This window comes from Nyctibius grandis, chromosome 3 (assembly GCF_013368605.1).
Source record: "Nyctibius grandis isolate bNycGra1 chromosome 3, bNycGra1.pri, whole genome shotgun sequence".
Classification (NCBI taxonomy): Eukaryota; Metazoa; Chordata; class Aves; order Nyctibiiformes; family Nyctibiidae; genus Nyctibius; species Nyctibius grandis.
In genome coordinates, this window is record NC_090660.1 from 61291776 (window position 1) to 61312558 (window position 20783).

General features: G+C 44.3%; 1 protein-coding gene across 1 annotated transcript in view; it reads left to right on the plus strand.

Moving 5' to 3' along the window:
- Positions 1-20009, plus strand: part of TAF4B (TATA-box binding protein associated factor 4b) — an 82571-nt gene extending 62562 nt beyond the window's left edge. The window contains exons 14-15 of the mRNA XM_068396703.1: positions 3165-3284; positions 19668-20009. Of these exons, the coding sequence (XP_068252804.1) occupies positions 3165-3284; positions 19668-19835 (288 nt within the window). The 3' untranslated portion in view covers positions 19836-20009. The remainder of the gene's footprint in view (positions 1-3164; positions 3285-19667) is intronic.
- The last annotated feature ends 774 nt before the right edge of the window (positions 20010-20783 follow it).

Here is a 20783-nt window from a genome sequence, read left to right on the forward strand (position 1 = left end):
TCTAGAAAGCGCATCTTTTTCATACTGTCCACCAAGTCTCATCCCGTCCTTTGTAGCGGTGGGTTTTCTGCCAGCACTGCCCTCCAGCAGCAGTGCTGACTCCTGCACGGTGTCTGGGTCAACACCGTGCTTTGTCAGCTTGAATTGCGTGGGGTACATGAGCGATGGTGCCCAGGCGCTACCCAGTCCTCAGCCAGAGCAGCATCCTGGTACTCCACCAAGAGGCACTCAACTCACCCGGTCCCCTCCACCCTGTGCTGATGCCAACCCAAAGCCCCCTTGGTATTTAATTTGTAGCTCTGCCCCTTGTCCTCGGACTTTACCATGGCTGCCCATCAACATCAGCTATGAAAACAAGAGGGGGTCTTATTTCAATGCTGCTTCAAGCCAATGACCAACTGTTCAGCAGCCACCCATTTTTGACATGTCTTAGTGCAGTGAATCTGGTTTGTATGTGTTTTGTAGGATTGAGGGAGAGGGGGGATATGTTCTCTAATGACTCCCAGGGATGGAAGCACAAGGTTATCTAATAAAAACTGTTGTTTTGGGTTTTTTTTTTTTGTTCTAAGTTTAGTGGTTTTAAAAGTCCTTTTCATTTTAAGTGTAATGATTCTTAAAGCAAATCATCTTTCCCCTTATGGTTTTCTTTGCCACGGGAGCCTTTTGGAATTTAATCTGCCCCCAGAGGGATGCCATGTTGTAATGTCTCTTTCTCATCGTGAGTAGACTATGGTGCACATGCGACCACCGTGATGAGTGAGCTGCATTGCTAGCAGGAAGGTGTACGTCTACAGGGGTGCTCCATAGCTGCCTGTTAAGTGGGGGTGGCCCCACGTGTTGGAGGCCTGGGCAGCTGGGGCTGAAAGTCAGCATGTGTCTCCACCAAAGAATCTCAGCATTTTATTGCTTCCAATTCATCTGGGGAGTGATGAAGATGTCGCATAAAAGTAGTTTCTAAGCCTCAGTGTTTCACAGAGTTTGTGAAGTTTCAAGTTAATTTTTCAGATTTAGTCTTATTTCTCCCCATCCCTGATTGGTTGCAATGTGTTCCTGAATATAAAGTATACATTCAAGACTGAGATTAAAGGGAAGCTTATCTTAAACATTTTATGCAAGTAGGCTGTCTGGAGGTAACCTCAGACAATTGCAGAACACTAGTAGTTTTCAAGTTTAAGGGACATAAAACCTTGTAGTCTCTAAAATATTCTTGAAAGCAATACTGTATATTTTGAAAAAACTAACAAAACCACATTCAAAACTGAATGAATAAGTTTACACTGCACACAAAAGTAAGAATAGTGTGTGTGGCAAGTGAATGATGGTATGTAGCATTGAAGAAGTACTACTACATTTCTGTAAGCAAAAGCCTACATCGTGTGATCAAAGCTGACTTGAAAATAGTGTTGTTTTCATAACTGAAGCATTTGTCTCATCTTCAAAAAAAAAACAAAAGCCATCAAACCCCCCAAAACAACTGCTCTCAATATATGTAGGTCAAAGTCTTGCATTCCCTCATTTCTGCTGAAAAATCGTGAGTGTGTGTATAGTTTGAGTCTTACAGGGCAGGATGTCCTTTTAGGAATATTGCACTGAAATACCGTTTTTCTTTAAATAGCCCAGCTGCTGCTAGGCTTTAGCGAAGCTGCCAGCATCACTAAAGTAAGAACGAATCTACATATCTGAAATAAAATAAGACTTGCAGAAAACCCACCAAAAAACCACCCAACCAAACAGCCCCCCTCCCAGAAACATCGCCCCGCCCCAACCCCCCAGTATTACTTTACTGTAGTTTATTCTTTAAGTAGTAGCAGGTGGGGGAGTAATGCCATGTAGATGCTACAAGCTCAGTTCTTACCAGCTGAATTTCTCTTCTCCAAGTAGGATCTCTGAGAGGTGAAAAGCGAGCAAAAACATAGTGTATCTGCACTGACTGCATGAGGAATTTCAGTTAATTAATTGTTTTTATGATTGTGAGGGGTTGATGAGGGGAGGAAGGGAGAAGAATTGGATGCTTTGCTACCGTGATATGGCTGTACTTTCTTTAAAGATACGCACACGTACGCATGCAGAGACTTCCCATCCAAACAATTTTGTAAGTCCTAGGAGTGGGGAGAGTGTGGGCTAAGGAGCTGTTCTAGTTGCATGTCAGATCATCTAAGGGTTAACATCAAACCCAGAGGTTTGTGTTTAAGGACAAACTCAACCTGAGTAAATAGAAAAGCTTCCTTCTCTGCAGAGAGAGCTAGCACTCCCCTCCACCCATGCTCCGAGCTGGACAGCTGGCAGATCTGAAAGCAGTGCGGTTGCATTACCAAGGTGGCCAATCCAAACTAGTCAGTCTGTTAGCGGACTTGACTGGGTTGAGCTCCAGAGCAGCTGGCATCTATAGTTATCAAATAGGATGAAGTAGTATGTACCTTGAAATGCAGAGATAAAACTTTTTTTTTTTAAATCCTCTTGACTATGAGTTTCTGTCCCATCCCAAGTTTACCTAACCAGGTGGAGGTTGTTTCTAAGGATTTCTTTGTGTTGAACGGTTTTTGGAGGTGAGTGAAAATAGATATATGCAGTGTATCTCTAACTTGCTTTAGATATGCCTGAAGATTCAAATATGTACTAGGAAAAGAAAGAACATCAGTGAACTGACAGCATCCTGTTCAGTTGGGTGATAAGATGTTTCAGAACGTCAGTATTGAGTTCTGGGTTTGGGTAATGCAGTGTAAAGACACTGAGTGTCTTGCTTGGGCAGTCGTGAATTGAGATGTTGAATTAAGAACACGCCCAGTTCACAGAGGCAACTTTTAATATTAATCCGGCCTCATAAACCAGTTTTGATCAATATTTTCTCTTAACCAGAAATGACAAAGCTTATGAGCTGAGGAAACAGCAGCAAGGCTCCTGTTAAGGCTGTGTTGATACCACAATGCGGTCTTCATAAAAAGTGTTACTTACACAGTGCTATCTATGGGGCCATTAGCGTTTCAAGGCTCTAAGCATGACTGAGTGTTGGAATCTGTCAAAAGTGTCCAGAAAAACAGGAGAAGATGCTGTGAAATACAGTATCAGTAGGGGCTGCAGAGCTGTCTGAAGCTCCCCTAAAGAGAACCAAGACCTTTAGGATACTGTATATCATAATCAATGTACGTGTTTTCTTTTTAAATTAGATGCAACAATTGGAGTTAGCACAAATGCAACAAAGAGAAGCCAACCTCACAGCTTTGGCAGCCATTGGATCACGGAAGAAAAGACCATTGGATTCATCAAACATTGGATCTGGACTAGAGGTATTGGAAATGGCTTGCAATGACTTGCATGGTGGTGTTGTACCTTCATATTGAATTATTCTTATTCTTCACTGTAGGAAGAAGTGTAAATTCTCTTACACAAAATGTCTGGTTACTTACTGTAAGAAAACTAGTCTACACGTTAGATACTTGGAAGGATTGTTTCTCATAAATTTGATGACAATGTTTAATTGCGTGCTGTAGGAAGAACTGTGGATGAGACCACTGTGTGTAAAGGACTGAATGAAATGATGCCTCAGAGAAACTTCAGTCTGCAGTGGAGGGTAACAAAGCTGTGGTGGTCTTCCACAGCAGCTAATTGTCATGGCCCCTCAGTGGAAGTCATGATGGCTGTTTTGGATGGCTTTTGAAATTACTCTTGCTTTGATATTTGGCCGTGGACTTTTTTCCATGCACAATGCATAGGGACTCTTCTCAAGTATACTGTGAGTTCGCCTTGTCTAGATCCCTGCAAAAAGCAAAAAAATAAATAAATGAAGCTAGACCGTTCCGTTCCTACAATGACCTAGATCACCTTTTCTGGCTCATGCTGCATTTCAAAAGTGCCTTGAGAGTGCTTTTAACATATCTTGGTCTGAACAAATCTTTTAATGTTGTGCTGGAGATTAACTGTTTCTGGTACATGGGAAGCTTACAGGGCTGCAGAAGTTCTTTCCACGGAGACTGACAGCCTACTTCTGTTAGAGATCATCGTCTTGGCTGGAGACGGGAGAAACGTGTTGCAGGCTGTCATTCATGTGTTGTTGCCAGTTTGGCCCCTCTTTCTCATGAAGCCTCGATATTGCTCAAGTTAAATGGCTGGTTGGCCGCTGACCCAGGCACAGTGAGCAGAAGCCTGGAAAGTAACTCTTGTGTGGAGGAAGTGGTGGTAAAGTTGGCCTTAAGTCTTTTTTTATTCTTGTGTCCTAGGAAGCTTAAATAGATGCTAAGTTTGAAAATACTCTAGTGTTTTTGCATGCTAGAGTCTGGGAGGACCTCGTATAAACTCAACTATTTGCAAAGTAACTGAGACAGTCTGTCCTGTAGGTTTTCCCTCAGCCTGGCTTGTGGCAAGAGACCTCTCTAAGGAGGTGAGGTAGACTTGTTTCTCTGGTTTTGTTCTGACATAGAGACACAATTAGCTCCTTGAATGCTCCCTGTTTACCCCAAGTGAAATGAAGGAATCTGTATCTAAACAAGCTGCAGAAAGCAGCGTTCCCAGGTTTTGAGCAGCTCCTCTTCACTACTTTGAAGTTTTTTAATGCACTTTCACATGAAGCTGAAGCTATAGTTAATTTTTTTATAATACCACTGGAAAAACTTGAAAAAAATGAGTCTAGCACAAGAACAGTTTTCCCCATCTTTTTTTCCTCTTCCTCCAAGCTTCTATCGAGTAACTATTCCTGTTCTTCATAGTGGTTTTCTGTAATTATTACCGGATTTGTTTCTGAATATTTAACAAGTCTGCCTGTTAGGTGCTTTTCAGTTATTTCTCATCATCTGCAGTGTCTACTATTAAAAGCTTCATGAGATTGTGCCAAAATGAGACATAACAGTGTTGCTCTTGTAAGGTGTTGATCCATTATTGACATTGCCATTTTAAAAGAACATGGATATAATGTGCCTAAAACTGACTATAAACCTCAATAGCATTTCATTGTCACAAATTTACCTGCTGTATTTTAAGACGCTTCTCATATAGGTTGCCTTACTAGACTGAGTTGTAAGGGCAGTAGGTGAAAGTAATTCTGCCAGTGAAACTACTTCTGTTTCTCACAGAATCACAGAATCACAGAATGTTAGGGATTGGAAGGGACCTCGAAAGATCATCTAGTCCAATCCCCCTGCCGGGGCAGGATTACCTAGACCATATCACACAGGAACGCGTCCAGGCGGGTTTTGAATGTCTCCAGAGAAGGAGACTCCACAGCCTCTCTGGGCAGCCTGTTCCAGTGTTCGGTCACCCTCACCGTACAGAAGTTTTTCCTCATATTTATGTGGAACCTCCTGTGTTCCAGCTTGCACCCATTGCCCCTTGTCCTGTCAAGGGATGTCACTGAGAAGAGCCTGGCTCCATCCTCATGACACTTCCCTTTACATATTTATAAACATTAATGAGGTCCCCCCTCAGTCTCCTCTTCTCCAAGCTAAAGAGACCCAGCTCCCTCAGCCTCTCCTCATAAGGGAGATGTTCCACCCCCATAATCATCTTCGTGGCTCTGCGCTGGACTCTCTCTAGCAGTTTCCTGTCCTTCTTGAACTGAGGGGCCCAGAACTGGACACAATATTCCAGATGCGGCCTCACCAGGGCAGAGTAGAGGGGGAGGAGAACCTCTCTTGACCTGCTAACCACACCCCTTCTAATACACCCCAGGATGCCATTGGCCTTCTTGGCCACAAGGGCACACTGCTGGCTCATGGTCATCCTGTTGTCCACTAGGACCCCCAGGTCCCTTTCCCCTATGCTGGTCTCCAACAGGTCTGCCCCCAACTTGTACTGGTACATGGGGTTGTTCTTGCCCAGATGCAGGACTCTACACTTGCCCTTGTTATATTTCATTAAATTTCTCCCCGCCCAACTCTCCAGCCTGTCCAGGTCTCTCTGAATGGCTGCGCAGCCTTCCGGTGTGTCAGCCACTCCTCCCAGTTTTGTGTCATCAGCGAACTTGCTGACAGCGCACTCTAATCCCTCATCCAAGTCATTAATGAATATACTGAATAGAACTGGTCCCAGTACCGACCCTTGAGGGACTTCGCTAGACACAGGCCTCCAACTGGACTCTGTCCCATTGACCACCACTCTCTGGCTTCTTTCCTTCAGCCAGTTCACAATCCGCCTCACTACCTGATCATCCAGACCACACTTCCTCAGTTTAGCTGCGAGGATGCTGTGGGAGACCGTGTCAAACGCCTTACTGAAATCGAGATAGACCACATCCACAGCTTTACCATCATCTATCCACCGGGTTACGTCCTCATAAAAGGCTATCAAGTTGGTTAAGCATGACTTCCCGTTGGTGAAGCCATGCTGAGTGCCCCTAATGATCCCCCTATCCTTGATGTGCCTAGAGACAGCACCAAGAACAAGTTGTTCCATCACCTTTCCAGGGATGGAGGTGAGGCTGACCGGTCTATAGCTACCCGGGTCCTCCTTCTTGCCCTTTTTGAAGACTGGAGTGACATTCGCTTTTCTCCAGTCCTCAGGCACCTCTCCCGTTGCCCACGACTTAGCAAAGATGATGGAGAGTGGCCTAGCAATGACTTCCGCCAACTCCCTCAGCACCCGCGGGTGCATCCCATCAGGGCCCATGGATTTATGGACGTCCAGATTGCTTAATTGGTCCCTGACCCAGCCCTCATCTACCAAGACAGATTCCTCCTCTATCCTGACTTCTTCTGGGGCCTCAGGGGTCCGGGACTCCTCAGGACAGCCTCCAACAGTAGAGACAGAGGCAAAGAAGGCATTCAGTAACTCCGCCTTCTTTTTATCCTCTGTCTCCAGGGCCCCCACCTCATTCATCAGTGGGCCTACATTGCCTCTAGTGTTGGCTTTACCTGCAATGTATTTGTAGAAGCCCTTTCTGTTGTCCTTGACCTCTCTTGCAAGGTTTAATTCCAAGGAGGCCTTAGCTTTCCTAGTTGCCTCCCTACATCCTCTGACAACAGACTTATATTCCTCCCAAGTGGCCAGCCCCTCCTTCCATGATCTGTACACCCTCTTCTTCCACTTGCGTTTGCCCAGCAGTTCCCTGTTTAACCATGCAGGTCTCCTGGTACCCTTCCTTGACTTCCTACCTGTTGGGATGCTCTGATCTTGAGCTCGGAAGAAGCAGTCCTTGAATGCTAACCAACTATCTTGGGCCCCCTTACCTTCTAGTACCCTGTCCCATGGGATTTCCCCTAGCAATTGCTTGAAAAGGCCAAAGTTGGCCCTCCTGAAGTCCAGGGTTGTGATTCTGCTAGCTATTCTGTTCCTGCCACATGAGATCCTGAACTCTACCATCTCATGGTCACTACAACCAAGGCTGCCCTCAACCTTCACCTCTTCAACCAGACCCTCCTTGTTAGTGAGGATAAGATCCAGCAGCGCTCCTCTCCTAGTTGGCTCATCCACCATTTGCATCAGAAAGTTATCGTCAATGCACTGGAGGAACCTCCTGGACTGAGGATGGCTGGCTGAGTAGGCCTCCCAGCAAATATCAGGGTAGTTGAAATCCCCCATGACAAGCAGGCCCTGTAATTGAGAGACTGCTCTCAGCTGCCTGTAGAAGGCCTCATCACCCTCCTCATCCTCATCTGGTGGCCTGTAATAGACACCCACAACAGTATCACCCCTGCCAGCCTGCCCCTTAATTCGCACCCACAAACTCTCAACTCGCTCCTGATCTGCCCCTGGACAGAACTCAATACATTCTAGCTGCTCACTCACATAAAGAGCAACTCCACCACCTCTCCTTAGCGGCCTGTCTTTCCTGAACAGGACATAGCCATCCATGACCACATTCCAGTCATGCAAGGCGTCCCACCAAGTCTCTGTAATTGCCACTAGATCATAGCCCCCCGACCGAACACGGATTTCCAACTCCTCCTGTTTATTCCCCATGCTGCGTGCATTGGTGTACAGGCATTTCAGGGAGCGAGCTGAGCACACCGATTTCACCCCAGGGGGATGGGAGGCCTCCTGGTCTACCTCAACACTAGAGCGTTGCCCCAGTGGTGCAAGCCCAGCTACTACCCCATCCCCCTTCGAATCTAGTTTAAAGCTCTCCGAATGAGCCCTGCTAATTCCTGTCCCAGAACCCTTTTGCCCCTGCGACATAAACCTTTCCCATGTATTACCGTCACTCCTGGTGTCTTATAAAACCAGCCATTATCAAAGAACCCAAAGCCCTGCCTGTAGCACCAGTCTCGTAGCCAGGCATTAATAGAGAGAATCCTACCATTCCATCCCACGTCATCACCTGAAAATGGAAGGAGGGAGGAGAAAACAACTTGTGCCCCAGACTCTTTCACCAACCGTCCTAGGGCCTTGTAGTCTTTCTTCATCCCCCTCAGACTACAGGATGCAGCTTCTTCCCCACCTGTCTGGAAGATCAGCAGGGGGTAGTAGTCTGTGGCCTTCACCAGGTTGGGGAGTTGCCTGGTGATATCCCTGATTCGGGCTCCAGGCAGGCTGCAGACCTCCCTGTGATGGGGGTCAGCTCTGCATATTGGGCCCTCAGATCCCTTTAGGAAGGAGTCTCCAACCACTAAAACTCTTCTCTTCTTCCTTGTGGAGGAGGTAGCTATACACCTGTCAGGTTTTTCTGACTGTGGTGGGACCTCTGATATAGGTTGCCTCTCCACCACATCCCCATTGGACCGGCTGTATTCCACTAGGGCTTCGTATCTATTGCTCAGAGGCACCTGTGGAGGCAAGTGTCACGGTTTAAAGCTGGGCCAGCTATTAACCAGGTGGCAGGTGCTCTCTGTTAACCCTCTCCCCCCCACCTAAGGGAAAGGGAAAGGGAAAAGGGAGAGAGACTTATGGGTTGGAAAGTTAAAACAGTTTTAATAAACTATAATAATGAAAAAAAGTATAATAACAATAATAATAGAAATAACCAAATATATACAAATATGTACAAAACCAAGATCAAGAGCTTGGAAATCCTCCTCAGGCAGAGTTGCTCCCCCCAGCACGGGCAGAGGGGAAAATGCAGTAGCTCCCCCCAGCACAGGCAGAGGGGAAAATGCAGTAGCTCCCCCTGCCATCACACCTGCAGGCTTTTAACTGGAAACTGGCAAAGCTGGTACCAATCAGTGGGAGACAGGAGGGCCCCTCCCTCCTGGGCCCCACCTCCAGGAGGCAGTGGGTTAGTGATAAATAGGAAAGTGAGAATGACATGTATGGGATGGAATACCTCGTTGGTCAATCTTGGGTCACCTGCCCTGTCTGCTCCTCCCTGCAGGTGCAACCCCCCTTCGGCTCTTCACTCATAAGCAGTGAGGAATTTAGCAGTGACCTTGGTTTCTCCAAGACTAATTGGCCTGGTTTGGGCCAAACCAGGACAGCAAGGTAGGCAAGGAGGACACTCGCCTTTTGCCACGGCCATAGACTTGCCTCCACTCACTCTTCTCCTCTAGGTTATTGTTCTCCTCTAGGTTATTGTTTTCCACCTGAGAGGGGCAGAGTACAGGGGTCCCTCGATCCTGGGAGCTCTCCGGCAGGTGCTCCCATTTTTGTTGCAGGGAAGGCAGAGCCTGGCTCCACCAGTCTATCTCCATTTCAGCCTCCCGAATGCTCCTAAGCCTTTCTACTTCGGCTTGAAGCCTTTCAACCTGGCTTTGCAGCTGTGCCGCTTGGCCGAGCAGATCATCTACCTGCTCACAGCGCACACAGCCCCCTGTCACCACAGAGATGCTGTAGCATTCCCTGCGGCCTGCGACCTGCACCATCGCCTCCTTCCGTGGGAGCTCTGTCTGGGTTCCCACATCCATTTTGGTCTTCTTCCACCGGGTAGATACCATTGTTCTTTCACTGAGCTGGGAAATACCTGCTGGTGCCACCCCTGGTTCACAGCTCCTTGGCACCTTCCTCGCCTTGTGCACTGGGAGGGAGTCAGTGCCCTCCCCAGCGAGCTGCAAACAGCTGTGGCCTCCCCTGCCCTGGGACACACCCAGTCACTGCTGAGTCTCTCCCCTCTGGCCAGGGACTAGTCCCTGCCCTCCAGGAGGCTCTTTGTCACCCAATCAACAGGGGGTGGTGCGTTTAAATCGCCCGCGGTGCCTCCGGCTATGCCCCCTCCTCTCCTGATTCGTTGCCGGGAACCTCCGGGTCCGGGGTGGGAGGTGAAGCAGCTCGGGGCTGATGCTCGGGGTGGGGGGGCTCGGGGGGGGCCCAGAGTACGAAAACCGCCCGGTTAAGCCCGATGTTGCCCTCGCCCCCGCACTAACCTCAAGTCTCTGTCGCCACTGTCGCTGCTGCCGCCGCTGTCCTCACATACAATCTTGCATTCCAGTGCCTAGTACTTAGGCTTCATGCTACTAGAAAGCAATTCTCTGCAGACCTCTTTTCTTTTTTGTGAAATTATGCAGGCTATCATACTTGAGAAAGATGTTTAGACTTAGACGTTTAAGTGTCCCAATATATCTGAGCAGGATTTATAAAAGGCTTAAGACTTCTCATGTAGAATAAGGAATGGTTTTGACAAACACTCTCTAGTTCAAGAAGCAGAACATTTGTAATACATTCATGATAACATGGCAAAACATCCTGAGCAGTAAACAACATTCCATTCTTCAGAGATGAAAGGAGGTCTTTGAAACTGAAAGCAAGTACAATATGGCCTTAGGCTGATACACATTTGGGCATTTTTAAAATCATCTTTTTGGGCAACCTGTCTGAGAATAATTTAAACAGGCAGGATGTACTTTCTCATTTCAAATTGCAAATACAGACAACTTTACTCTCAAGTAATCTTAAATGTCAGAACTTCCTGACTGTGCAATGGAAAGGCGTAAATCTACTCCTGTAAATAATACTCCTGTTGACCTTTTTTTTTTTTTTTAAAGCCTAGGATCTTGGTAGACAGGTATGATGGAAGAAGTTATTGCTGAATATGAATGATCCTTTGACAGTATTGAATGAAATCACTGTATTTCGTTTTTTAACTAAGACTTCAGCTTTCCTTGGATAATGTTCTTTGTATGATGTTCGTATCTCGTATGTCCATGTTCGAGCAAAGTTGACTCTGTTCAGCTTCTTTTTGTTGTCACCTATTGCAATAATTAAAGGAAGGGAATTATTTCAAGCCATTATTGATGTAAACTAAAGCCCTAAGGTATTTGGGGAGACAGGGAAGAAATAATCAGTTACAGTATGTATTTAAAAAGTGAAACTCTGTAAGCAAATTTGTTACATATTTGCCTTTCTTTATTCAGTACCAAAATGTAGTGGGTACTGGAAGAGTGTAGCTCAGCAGACTGGATTGGTATGGATCTGCTACCTTCTGTTGCAATAACACTAAGCGTGAAGGGCTAAGAACAGCATTTTGTTAGCATACCACGTTTCCTTTCACCACAAATGAGTATCTGTGTTTAATGGAGATGGTTCTTCAGTCCTGGGTATCTGCTTCCTCCATACTCTACCACCTGGTTTTGCACCTCTTTTGGAAAGTCTTTTTCGTGGGATTGAATGCCCAATTGCTGCACATTCATCCTATCTTGTTCTTTGAAATTCTGTTTTCTTTACTTGGCCTTTTAAGGAGACCTATTATGGATTATTTTAACCTGGGAACTAGAACATGTGCTGACATGAGCATGTGCTTTACACCTAGCAGCCTGCTTACCAGCAACTACATCACTTTGTATGTGGCAGGTAGCAAATAAGGAAAGAGGTTCTTGCCCAGAGGAGTGTCTGTCAACTAATTTGGACAATATAAAAAGGATAAACTGTATCTTGCCATGATTATTGCTTATGTATCACTAAAGTTGAAATAACAATATTGAAATAACAATAGGGGCAAATCCATGAAGATCATGAAATGAAAAAAATAAGGCTAATGCTCTAGGCCTAATTAAAAAAAAAGGCATCAATATAATGGAAATTCTTTTCCTCTTCTGATTGGAAACACTCCTTGGGATAGCTTTGTGTGCTCTCTTCACTACAACTTAACATTTGAATGGTATTGTTCAGAAAGAGTAATTTGAGAAAGCACTGGTAAGACAATCCTTCTATTGTGAAAATGTGTTAATTTGTGCTACTTGTATTCCAGAGGTGGTAATATCTTCATCTCTCTCATTCTGCTTCCTCGGGACACTTTTGGATACAATGAAGGGGAGAGCCCTTTGGATTTGTTTCATATGTGTTTTCGGGTTTGTGTATTTGTTACCCACCTCTTCTCCTCCCCCAGTTTGGGGGCATGTGGTGAACAGTAATGAATTAAAGGGTGGGAAGAATTGAAAAATAACTCATCTTGAGAAGGGAGAACAGTTCTAAAACAAATCAGAAAAAAGTAAACTTGAAGCTACAGACTTATTTCCCCTATTCTGTGTTCTGTTTCATAGCGTTTATTGGTTGGTAACATGCCCCATAATGTTTTCAATGCTGAGAAATAGTCAAGGATTAGTTTTACTGCTTTTCTGATGACAAAGCTATTTTGGAAACAGCTTTGTCTCATTCTCACTGTAACTGGAGTCTTAGAAGTTTGAAAACCCTTGCAGATATTTAAAGCTTTTGTCTGTGAGGAAACAGGCTGCAGTTCTGAGTCCTTAAACTTTCTTTCCTTCTATCTAAAGGTGTCCCAGGTCCAAGGCTGTCTTCAATCTTGAACCAAGAGCCATATATTTGTGCGGTATCATGCAGTAAGGAGGAAGAAAGTTTGCCTACATCTTTGAAAGTAGAGTTAGGAGAATGACTGTTACTCTTATGATCAGCTTCTGAAGACTGTGGTTGTACCATTCTTCTGCTTTATACAGGAAAACTTACTTGGATGCCTGCACTTCTGTGTAATTTTTTTTATCCTTTTTCTGGCTCAATGATAACACATAAACTACTTGGAAGTGATATAGTCTGTCTTGCCCCCAAGTGCAGTTGGTGGTGTATCCTTCGCTTGCCTCCTTCCAGGTTGGTCACATTGACTGACTTGGGGGTAAATCTTGTGTCTTTTCTTTCCTTTTGCTTGATCCAATGGCAAAGGAAACTTCCTCCTTCCAGATACTGCGTGTAGCTGTTTTGTCCACCACCAAGCCTGGCTGCTCTGTTAGTAAGTGCGGGTTTTGCCTTGCTACCTGTAGTCTAGCTCTGCTGTGGAAACTAAGGCTACTACAAGTATAATTTTATATTATATATATTTATATTACTTTATATGGATGCTGTGGACCTGCTACAGGCTTGTATTTTCCTTCTAGGAAGAAGTTTGGCAAGAAGAAATGGGAGAAAAGTCTTGTTTACCACACTGGTCGTTGTTCCATTTTTAGTATTGATTGCGGGTAGAGAAAATAAGCTTGGTGTCTTCCTTTTTAATGGCTAGGTCTCTGCCACATCTGATCACTGTTAACAGAACTTGAACTTACCCTCCTTGCTTTACAGCTTAGGATGCTGATATGCATGTTGATTAAACGTATTCTGTGTATGGCACTTGTTTAAGTTTTGGAAATGCTCTTTAGGCTGACCTAGGAAGAATTAAGCCTTTAAGCAACAAGTCCCTTTCTGCAGAATGAAAGAAAACCCCAACTCTTCCAAATGACTGGGGGAGAGAGATGTTTTGGTTTTTCCACTCTGTGACAATCAAATCGCTTTCATTTTTTTGGCATTTGCGGGAGGGATGTGTAGTAGTTAAGGGGTACGTATCTTTACGCTCTTATGAGCGGTAGCTATAGAAGTTACTGCTGCCTTTTTGACCATAAGCTTTTCTGATGAGAGGACACACTAGCATAAGTCATCAATTTCTGTGTTGGGGTTAAGGATGCGATTGCGTCTAAATGTGAATTAAATGCACAAGTTGGCTTTGTAGCGAATGACGATAGGTTTGCTGCTCCCTGTATATCCATGGGATGCAGAGAGGCCGCTGGCTGGTGCTTGGCATTGGTACGTGATGGTCTGCTAAAGCATTTTCTTAAAAGCTGCAGAAAATGAATTTAAAAGCAATCACATTAAATTGGACCTAGACTACTTGCATGTAAGTAGGTGTTCAGAGCCAGGCTACAAAATTGATTTCTACACTTGAGGGGTTTCCCTCTTTCTCTGTGTCTTTTTCTGTCTCTACAACCCCTTCCCCCAGCCCATAAGTCTAAAGTGATACAGGAGGGGTTTTCTTTTTTTCTCCTTTGCGTATGCTTAACATATGCAGACTCTTGATTTCAGTTTTTGGTTCTTGTTCAGGCTGTCGGGACAATTGAAGAGTCTACAGCGTGGTCATACCTTTGGGGAAGCTAAAAGTGTTACTGCAATTATAAAACATGGCTTCAGCATCTTACTTATCTGCTGCAAGACCTAAGCACAGCCCTGTCAGCTAGAGAGTTTCAATTTCAGCGCTGAATTTCCTGGCTGCTGTCAGTCTAGGCCATACACTTGATGTGAATTTTTTCCCATGTAAGTAGGCAAAAATATTCTTGACTGCCATTCACACACTGCAGAAATACGGTTCATTGATCCATATTGTGCCTTCTCTGTGCTAGAGATGAACTTAATTCTTCTTATGTGTGAAAGATATCTGCAATTTAAATGACTAATTGCATTGTAGCTTTAGGCTGAACATATTGGTAACATGCAAATGTTGATGACATGTGAAGGGTCAAGAGATTTATAATTTAGTTGACAATACATTGCTTAAAATGGTGTGGCAAAGAGCCAGAAAATTTCAGCTTAATAATTGTCTATTAACTAACATGACATATTTGTATAGTATTCATTACCTCCAGGTACAGATTAAGCATCTGATGTAGCCATACAAAGTGACATGCGTACATGAATCTTGGGCATAATAGTGAATAAACTGACATTACATTCGTAGTAATTTGTTTCAATACGTAAAACATGTTGCCTACATTTGAAAGGACTTGCAGGAATGTTGCAATGAAATCTGAGGAAAAATGCGTAGTTAAATAGCTTTCTCTATTATATAGATCTGACAGCTTCGTGAGGCTTCTTTGTAGGCTGCAGATAGCATCATAAATATACATGTTTGTTTTCAGCTGCATGAGAAGCAGGCTGGAAGTAGAGATCAAAGCCTTTCAGACATTGGCTTGATCTACCCTAATGGTCTATGAGGTTAAAAAAAAAATATCCCTCAAAACCTCAACCACCTAACACAACCAACTTTATTTTAAAAAAAGAATCATATAAATATTGAGTAATGTAGTATTTTAGTATTGTGAACGTGGGAGTATTTCTATCAGACTGAGACTTGTTAGAATAGACAGCATGAGTAGGCTGGCTTGTCACCAAAGTAATATCAACTTCTTTCATTTTGTTTTCTCGTTCCTAAATTAGGCACTTATTTGTACAAGCAAAACTGTCACAATTCTGGGAGGGTCTCTTCCTTCCCCCTTGCGGCTGGGGGAGACCCAGGAAAGTGTTTGAGCACTCCACAATGCATTAATGGCTTTTTAACCTTTTTTCCTCTTGTGCAACAAGAACGTGTTGTGTGTTTTACATCTGGGAAACTAATGTATAGGGTGCACTAGATATCACAGACCTCAATGTGACCGCAGGTGATAGAGCTGGAGGTTGAACCTGGATGCTTTTGCTCTGATTCGCTAGATGCTCTTACCAGCTTCCAACGACGTCCCTGCTGCACGCAGCTGTAATTATTCAGTGTTTGGAGATGTCATTGAAAACTGTCTCATGACTTTGCTTCCTTGTGCTGGTGGTATTTTTATAATGCGCAGCAGACCTGCATTGACAGTTTGCTCTCTTGAGATCTTGGTTCTGGCACTGGTACGTGTTTATGTCACACCAAAAACTGAAATGAGAACCCTTGGCTTGACTTTTTAACATTTGACTGAATGCTTTGCTCCCTTAAAGTGCCCCGCTCTTAAGAGTTTAAATTTTGAATGTGATTGGTGTGAAGCCATTGAATTTGAGAAGGGAGCTTGTACTCTGCCAGGAACAGCTCACTGAGCCTGACCCGAACTTGGTGGGAAGGAAGGTGTCTGCTGAGCCCTCTGAGCTTTGTATCGGGGCCTGTAGAATAGCTCTGAGCAACTCTGATGTTCTTGTCAGTACCTATGATGCAGACATCTAGATCATATGCTCCAAATACCTTAAACACTAGGAAAAAGGTGATGATGGTAGCTCAGGTGAAGGAAGAGCCTTGTCGTGAGCTGTGGCTCTCTATCAACTTCCCTCTTGCCTTTTCAGAGTTAGTGTTTAATTCTGGGTCCAGCCACTGGGGAGAGCTCTAGAGATCTTACAGACTGGTTTCAGGAGCAACCTCCCAAACAAGACTAGCCACACAACAGGCTGGGACTGCTGCAGGAGCTCTGCAATGTCTTCTGCTGCCAAGATCAGTGAGTGTAACTGATCTCTGTCAGGTGTATGTAAAAGGCTCTGAGGATCAAGAAGGGGTGACAGCATGTTGCTTTGGCAAAGTTGCTGATTTGACTCGACTCTGAGGATAGGCCAAAAGCAGGAGCACTGCCATTGGGGCCTCAAGGGGCTGGTTTTAAGCCAGCTGGTGGTCTGGGTACTGTGGAGAGTGGTTTCCAGTGGTACAGAGCCCCGTTGCCGCAGTACCTTACCCGATTTACGTGTCATTTCGTTTTCGGAAGGAAAGCAGGGTGCTGGGGGTTCAGTGAAAGGCAGGAACTTCAGGATACGGCTGACTTCTTCCAGCCTCCCCTGTGGGGTAGAGGAGTGTTCCCAATTTTTAAAAAAGTAAATAACAGGGAAAAAAAAGAAAGAAAGAAAAAATAAAAAAAGAAGAATTTGCTAGTTAAGTCACTAATAATCAGATGTTGCGGAAGGGGCTTGCAGGGTGGTTGCAGCACCCTTTGCTTAGAATTTGTTCTATGGGGATGTGTTTTATAGTCATCTATCTTAGTACCCGTCTGTGACCTGGTTGAAAAGCTGCACTTTTCACTTCTCCTCAGAAGAAGCTCACAAAGCTGTTTTAGGGTAGGCTGAAGACTTTTGCAATGAAGAATCCCCCAAAATAGCAAGGCACAAGTGGTTGCTGACCAACTGAGGGAAACATAATAGAGATGTCTGGGAGCAAGGGGTGGGCTGGTGTTGTTCTAACCAGGGTATTTAAGGTCTCAAAAGCAGCATGGGGAGCTACTGTGCAGGAAGGGGTGTATGAGATGTAAAGGAGAGGGCTGCTGGCTGTTGCCTAGGGCCAGACAAGATCAACTTGCTGCCCAACAGGAGCATGCTCGAGAGGAAGCTCTGAGAACTGAGCAGCAGAGGACCCTCGCCTAAAGTGTGCCCTGTGTCAGCTGGAGAGCTCAGAGTTGGGCACTTCTTAAATAAGGTCTTGGACATTAACAGAGACACCTATGATGGTTCATTTTGATACACAGATGGCATCGTAACTTCAAGTGTTTTTACTTTTGGTTCCCTAAATGTTTTGTTGCAAAAAGACAGGTAGTAAGTACATCACCCTCCACTGTTTTGGTCCAAAGTCCAAAACAAAACCATGAAAGACCAGTGCTTCAATGCAGCTGTAGGGGACAGTAGCTAAAAGGAGTTAGTGCTCATCCCCATGTAAACTTAGTTCAGAGTGAGTTCCCCAGCGCAGTCCCAGTCTGGACTGGAATGTCCTAGGCTGTCTATTGGCTTCTTTAATTTTAAACCATCATGCACTTTGAGAGAAGGATCTTTTCTTTTAACTTGGATGTGGTAGCAGCTGTTGGTTTAGATATGTTCAGTAACTAGCCAAAGAGGCCCTGGCCCCTGCAATGCTGCACTCAGTAGCTCTGATAAGCTGCTGTGATGCTACATGAAACTTAGAAGTATGAACTGGCTGTCTTAGCAAACAGGAGTCCAGGATAAGCTTTGGTTTTGGATGTGATGTTACAGCATAACATCGCTTTACGTCTCTGCACCGGGCATGATGGGTAAGAATTTAAGAATAAACAAATCCATAACAGTCTCAAACGCAGGCAGCTTGGTGCTTCTGCCCTATTGTAGCAACTTACAGCTCCAACAGCTTCCAAAGCAGGCTGGGGGATATGTGCTGTCTGCCTCCTTTTTGTAAGGGAGGGAACAGGATTGAGGTGGCTTTGTTTGGTGTCTTTTTAAAGGTAAGACTTCTAGTCTAATGACTATTTAGAGAGAAAATACTTTTACCTCCATAAAGTTCTTTGAATTATAAAGGACATTGCTGTTGGGTTACTGAAAACCCTTGGGGTTTGTTTCATTTATAACATTGCCTCAGGCCTTCTGCTGCATCCTGTTGGACTGACCTCCTTTTCAACCCGTGCTGGCAGCTGCATTGCAGAACTATCTTTTCCCCGGATCCTTCAGGGTTGTCATATGACAAACTTGAACTGTGACCCTTTTGTGCCTTACCAGGACAGCAGTGCCCTCTGTGCGATGTGGCCAGCAGTCTTCCCCACACACACATTTGTTCCAAGCCATTTAACAAACTGAAAGTTTCAAATGATGGCATTTCATAGTGTTTAATAGTATCGACTGTAAAGCAAATGAAATGGCACTGAATACCCTGCGTGCTGCTAGTAAGAAATACAGCTTCCATTTCTGCAATATGCCCTGGGTTTTCTGTGGTTAGTGCGTGCTCTCTGGTGAATCTCTTTTTACTTTTTTAATAAATTTCAATGCTTTCCCCCCTAACAACAGTAGCATTCACTGCTATAGATAATCCAGCACTGGTATTTGTTTCTAATGTATGGGTTTTTTAACCAGATTTCTCTAAGCAAAGTGGGCAAAGTCATTTTGCTGAAGTCTTGCAGAGAGTGTTAGGGTAAGAACTGATATAGTTAACACGGCATCCAAGCAACACCATCTCCAAGTGGTGTTGATGCTGGCAGGCATTGCCTTGCTGAAGTTACAGAGACTGAGCACTCATATTTGTACAAATTGCATTCATTACCAAGAACCCTCCAGTAGTGATAAGAGACTGGCTGTGTAGCATAGATTGGCTCCAAGATAAGTAGCCAGTCTGTTGTGCAGTTCATGGTAATCTTCCTCCTCCCCGCCCCTAATAATAAATCTTGGGGCATTTTGGAATGCATGGGGGTTGCTCATTCCAGTAGCCTGAATGTATAACTACTAAACATCATCATCTCCTGCCAATTGCGCTTTCATAACCAAGCAAGGCAGCTGACTGAGATGTATAGGCTCCGGTACAGTGTTCTGAACACGCGGATGCTTCGACCGTGCGTGTTTGTTGCTCCCTTAAAGGACAATTCACAGGTGATGGCTGGGGTAAGACTTTCTCCTGGCTGTGTTTCAAGGCTAAAGCTCACTCGCAGTGATGGTTTTCTTCAAGAAGAGACGTGAATGTCTGGAGCTTGGGTGTGCAGGTGGGAGTAAAGAGCCTCGCACATCCTGGGGCTCTGCATAGGAACCGTGGTAGTACCTTCTTCGTAGTTAGCTTGTCCTTCCTCAGTGCAGCTGTTTATGTAGTATGACTTCAGTGAAACAGCAGTTATTTATCTTACCATAATAATACAGTTTTTAAAAAAGACAGATTTTTTTTTTTTACTAAGAGTCTTTTCATTGCTTTGACTGAAATAAACCATTAACTGGCAAGTGCTTTCTTTGTCTTTTAAAGTGTCTAATGTTCAAGGACTTCTGGATTGCTGGTTTTCAACATGTAAAACTGAACATCAGCAGGCTAGTTTTATGCAAGTAGGCAGTATAATCCAACCAATTTGGTTAAAAACTTGTATTTACATGGAATTCTAATGTTTTTTCTCTCTCCCTCCCCCATTTAGGATTTGAAAGGCAATGGAATTGCTCCTGGATCATCAGGTTTTAGCCTTACGAAACAGCTGCTCAGTCCAAGAATAACCCGTGTCTGTCTCAGGGACTTGATATTCTGCATGGAACAAGAGAGGGAGATGAAGCATTCTCTAACCTTGTACCGTGCTCTTCTGAAGTGATTTGAATTTTACATTTCAACTTGCTGTCTACTGCCAAAGAAAACACTGAAGCATTGTTGCACTGTCTTGAAATTCCAATTTCTGGAAGATGATCCGTTGTAAGGATAACTGTTGTTTACAGATAAACATTTTTATTAAATACCTAACTTAGCACCTGTAGGGTTTTTAATAATATTTGGCTTGAACCAGTCTGTAAACCAGTGAAAACACTGAGCTGCACACACAAGCACCTGACTACCTGCTTGCATTTAACTGTCTCGCAGGCTCTGAGGGCTTGATATGTGTCCCTAGTTAATGTATGTCGCTTGCTTCAGTACTCCAGAGTCTGCAACATCTGTTCTACGTGTAGTGCCTTCTTATAATCCAACCTTATTTAGGGAAACAAATAACACTTTAAAGGTACTGCATAGCATGGCAACTGTATTTAATCATGAACCAGCAGTCAGTCAACATGCTAATGTATTGCCTACCCGACTCAGCATCTCCTTAAATTTTCTGGGTTTAGAGTTACTACTGGATGCTCGTTTGTGGAGAGCAAAGTAGCAAGCAAAAGGAATGAGGGGTGCTTTCTTGCCCCCACCTCACCTCAACTGCCTTCCCCCTTTCCTCTGAGAAAGTGACTAAGGGAAGGCAAACAAGTGATCATTCTTGTGATTGAAGTAGATCAGACAGTGTAGTTAGGGCACACTTCAACGTTTGGGGAAAATTTGGGAGTTACTAAACTCGAATACAAGGAGTGAAAGAGCCTAAAAAGGAAGGGTAAACAGAAGAAACAGTTTCTTTTTCTGTATATATAAAAAATAGCATTGAACTTGAACATAGATGAGGAAAGAGATGAACAAAAGCAACCTGTGCTGACTGCAATAAAGGGAAAACTTAAGATGCATTGAAACTTTGCAGCTGGAGACTATCTTCAGGAGAAAAGCAGTGTTTGCAAAGCACGGGATT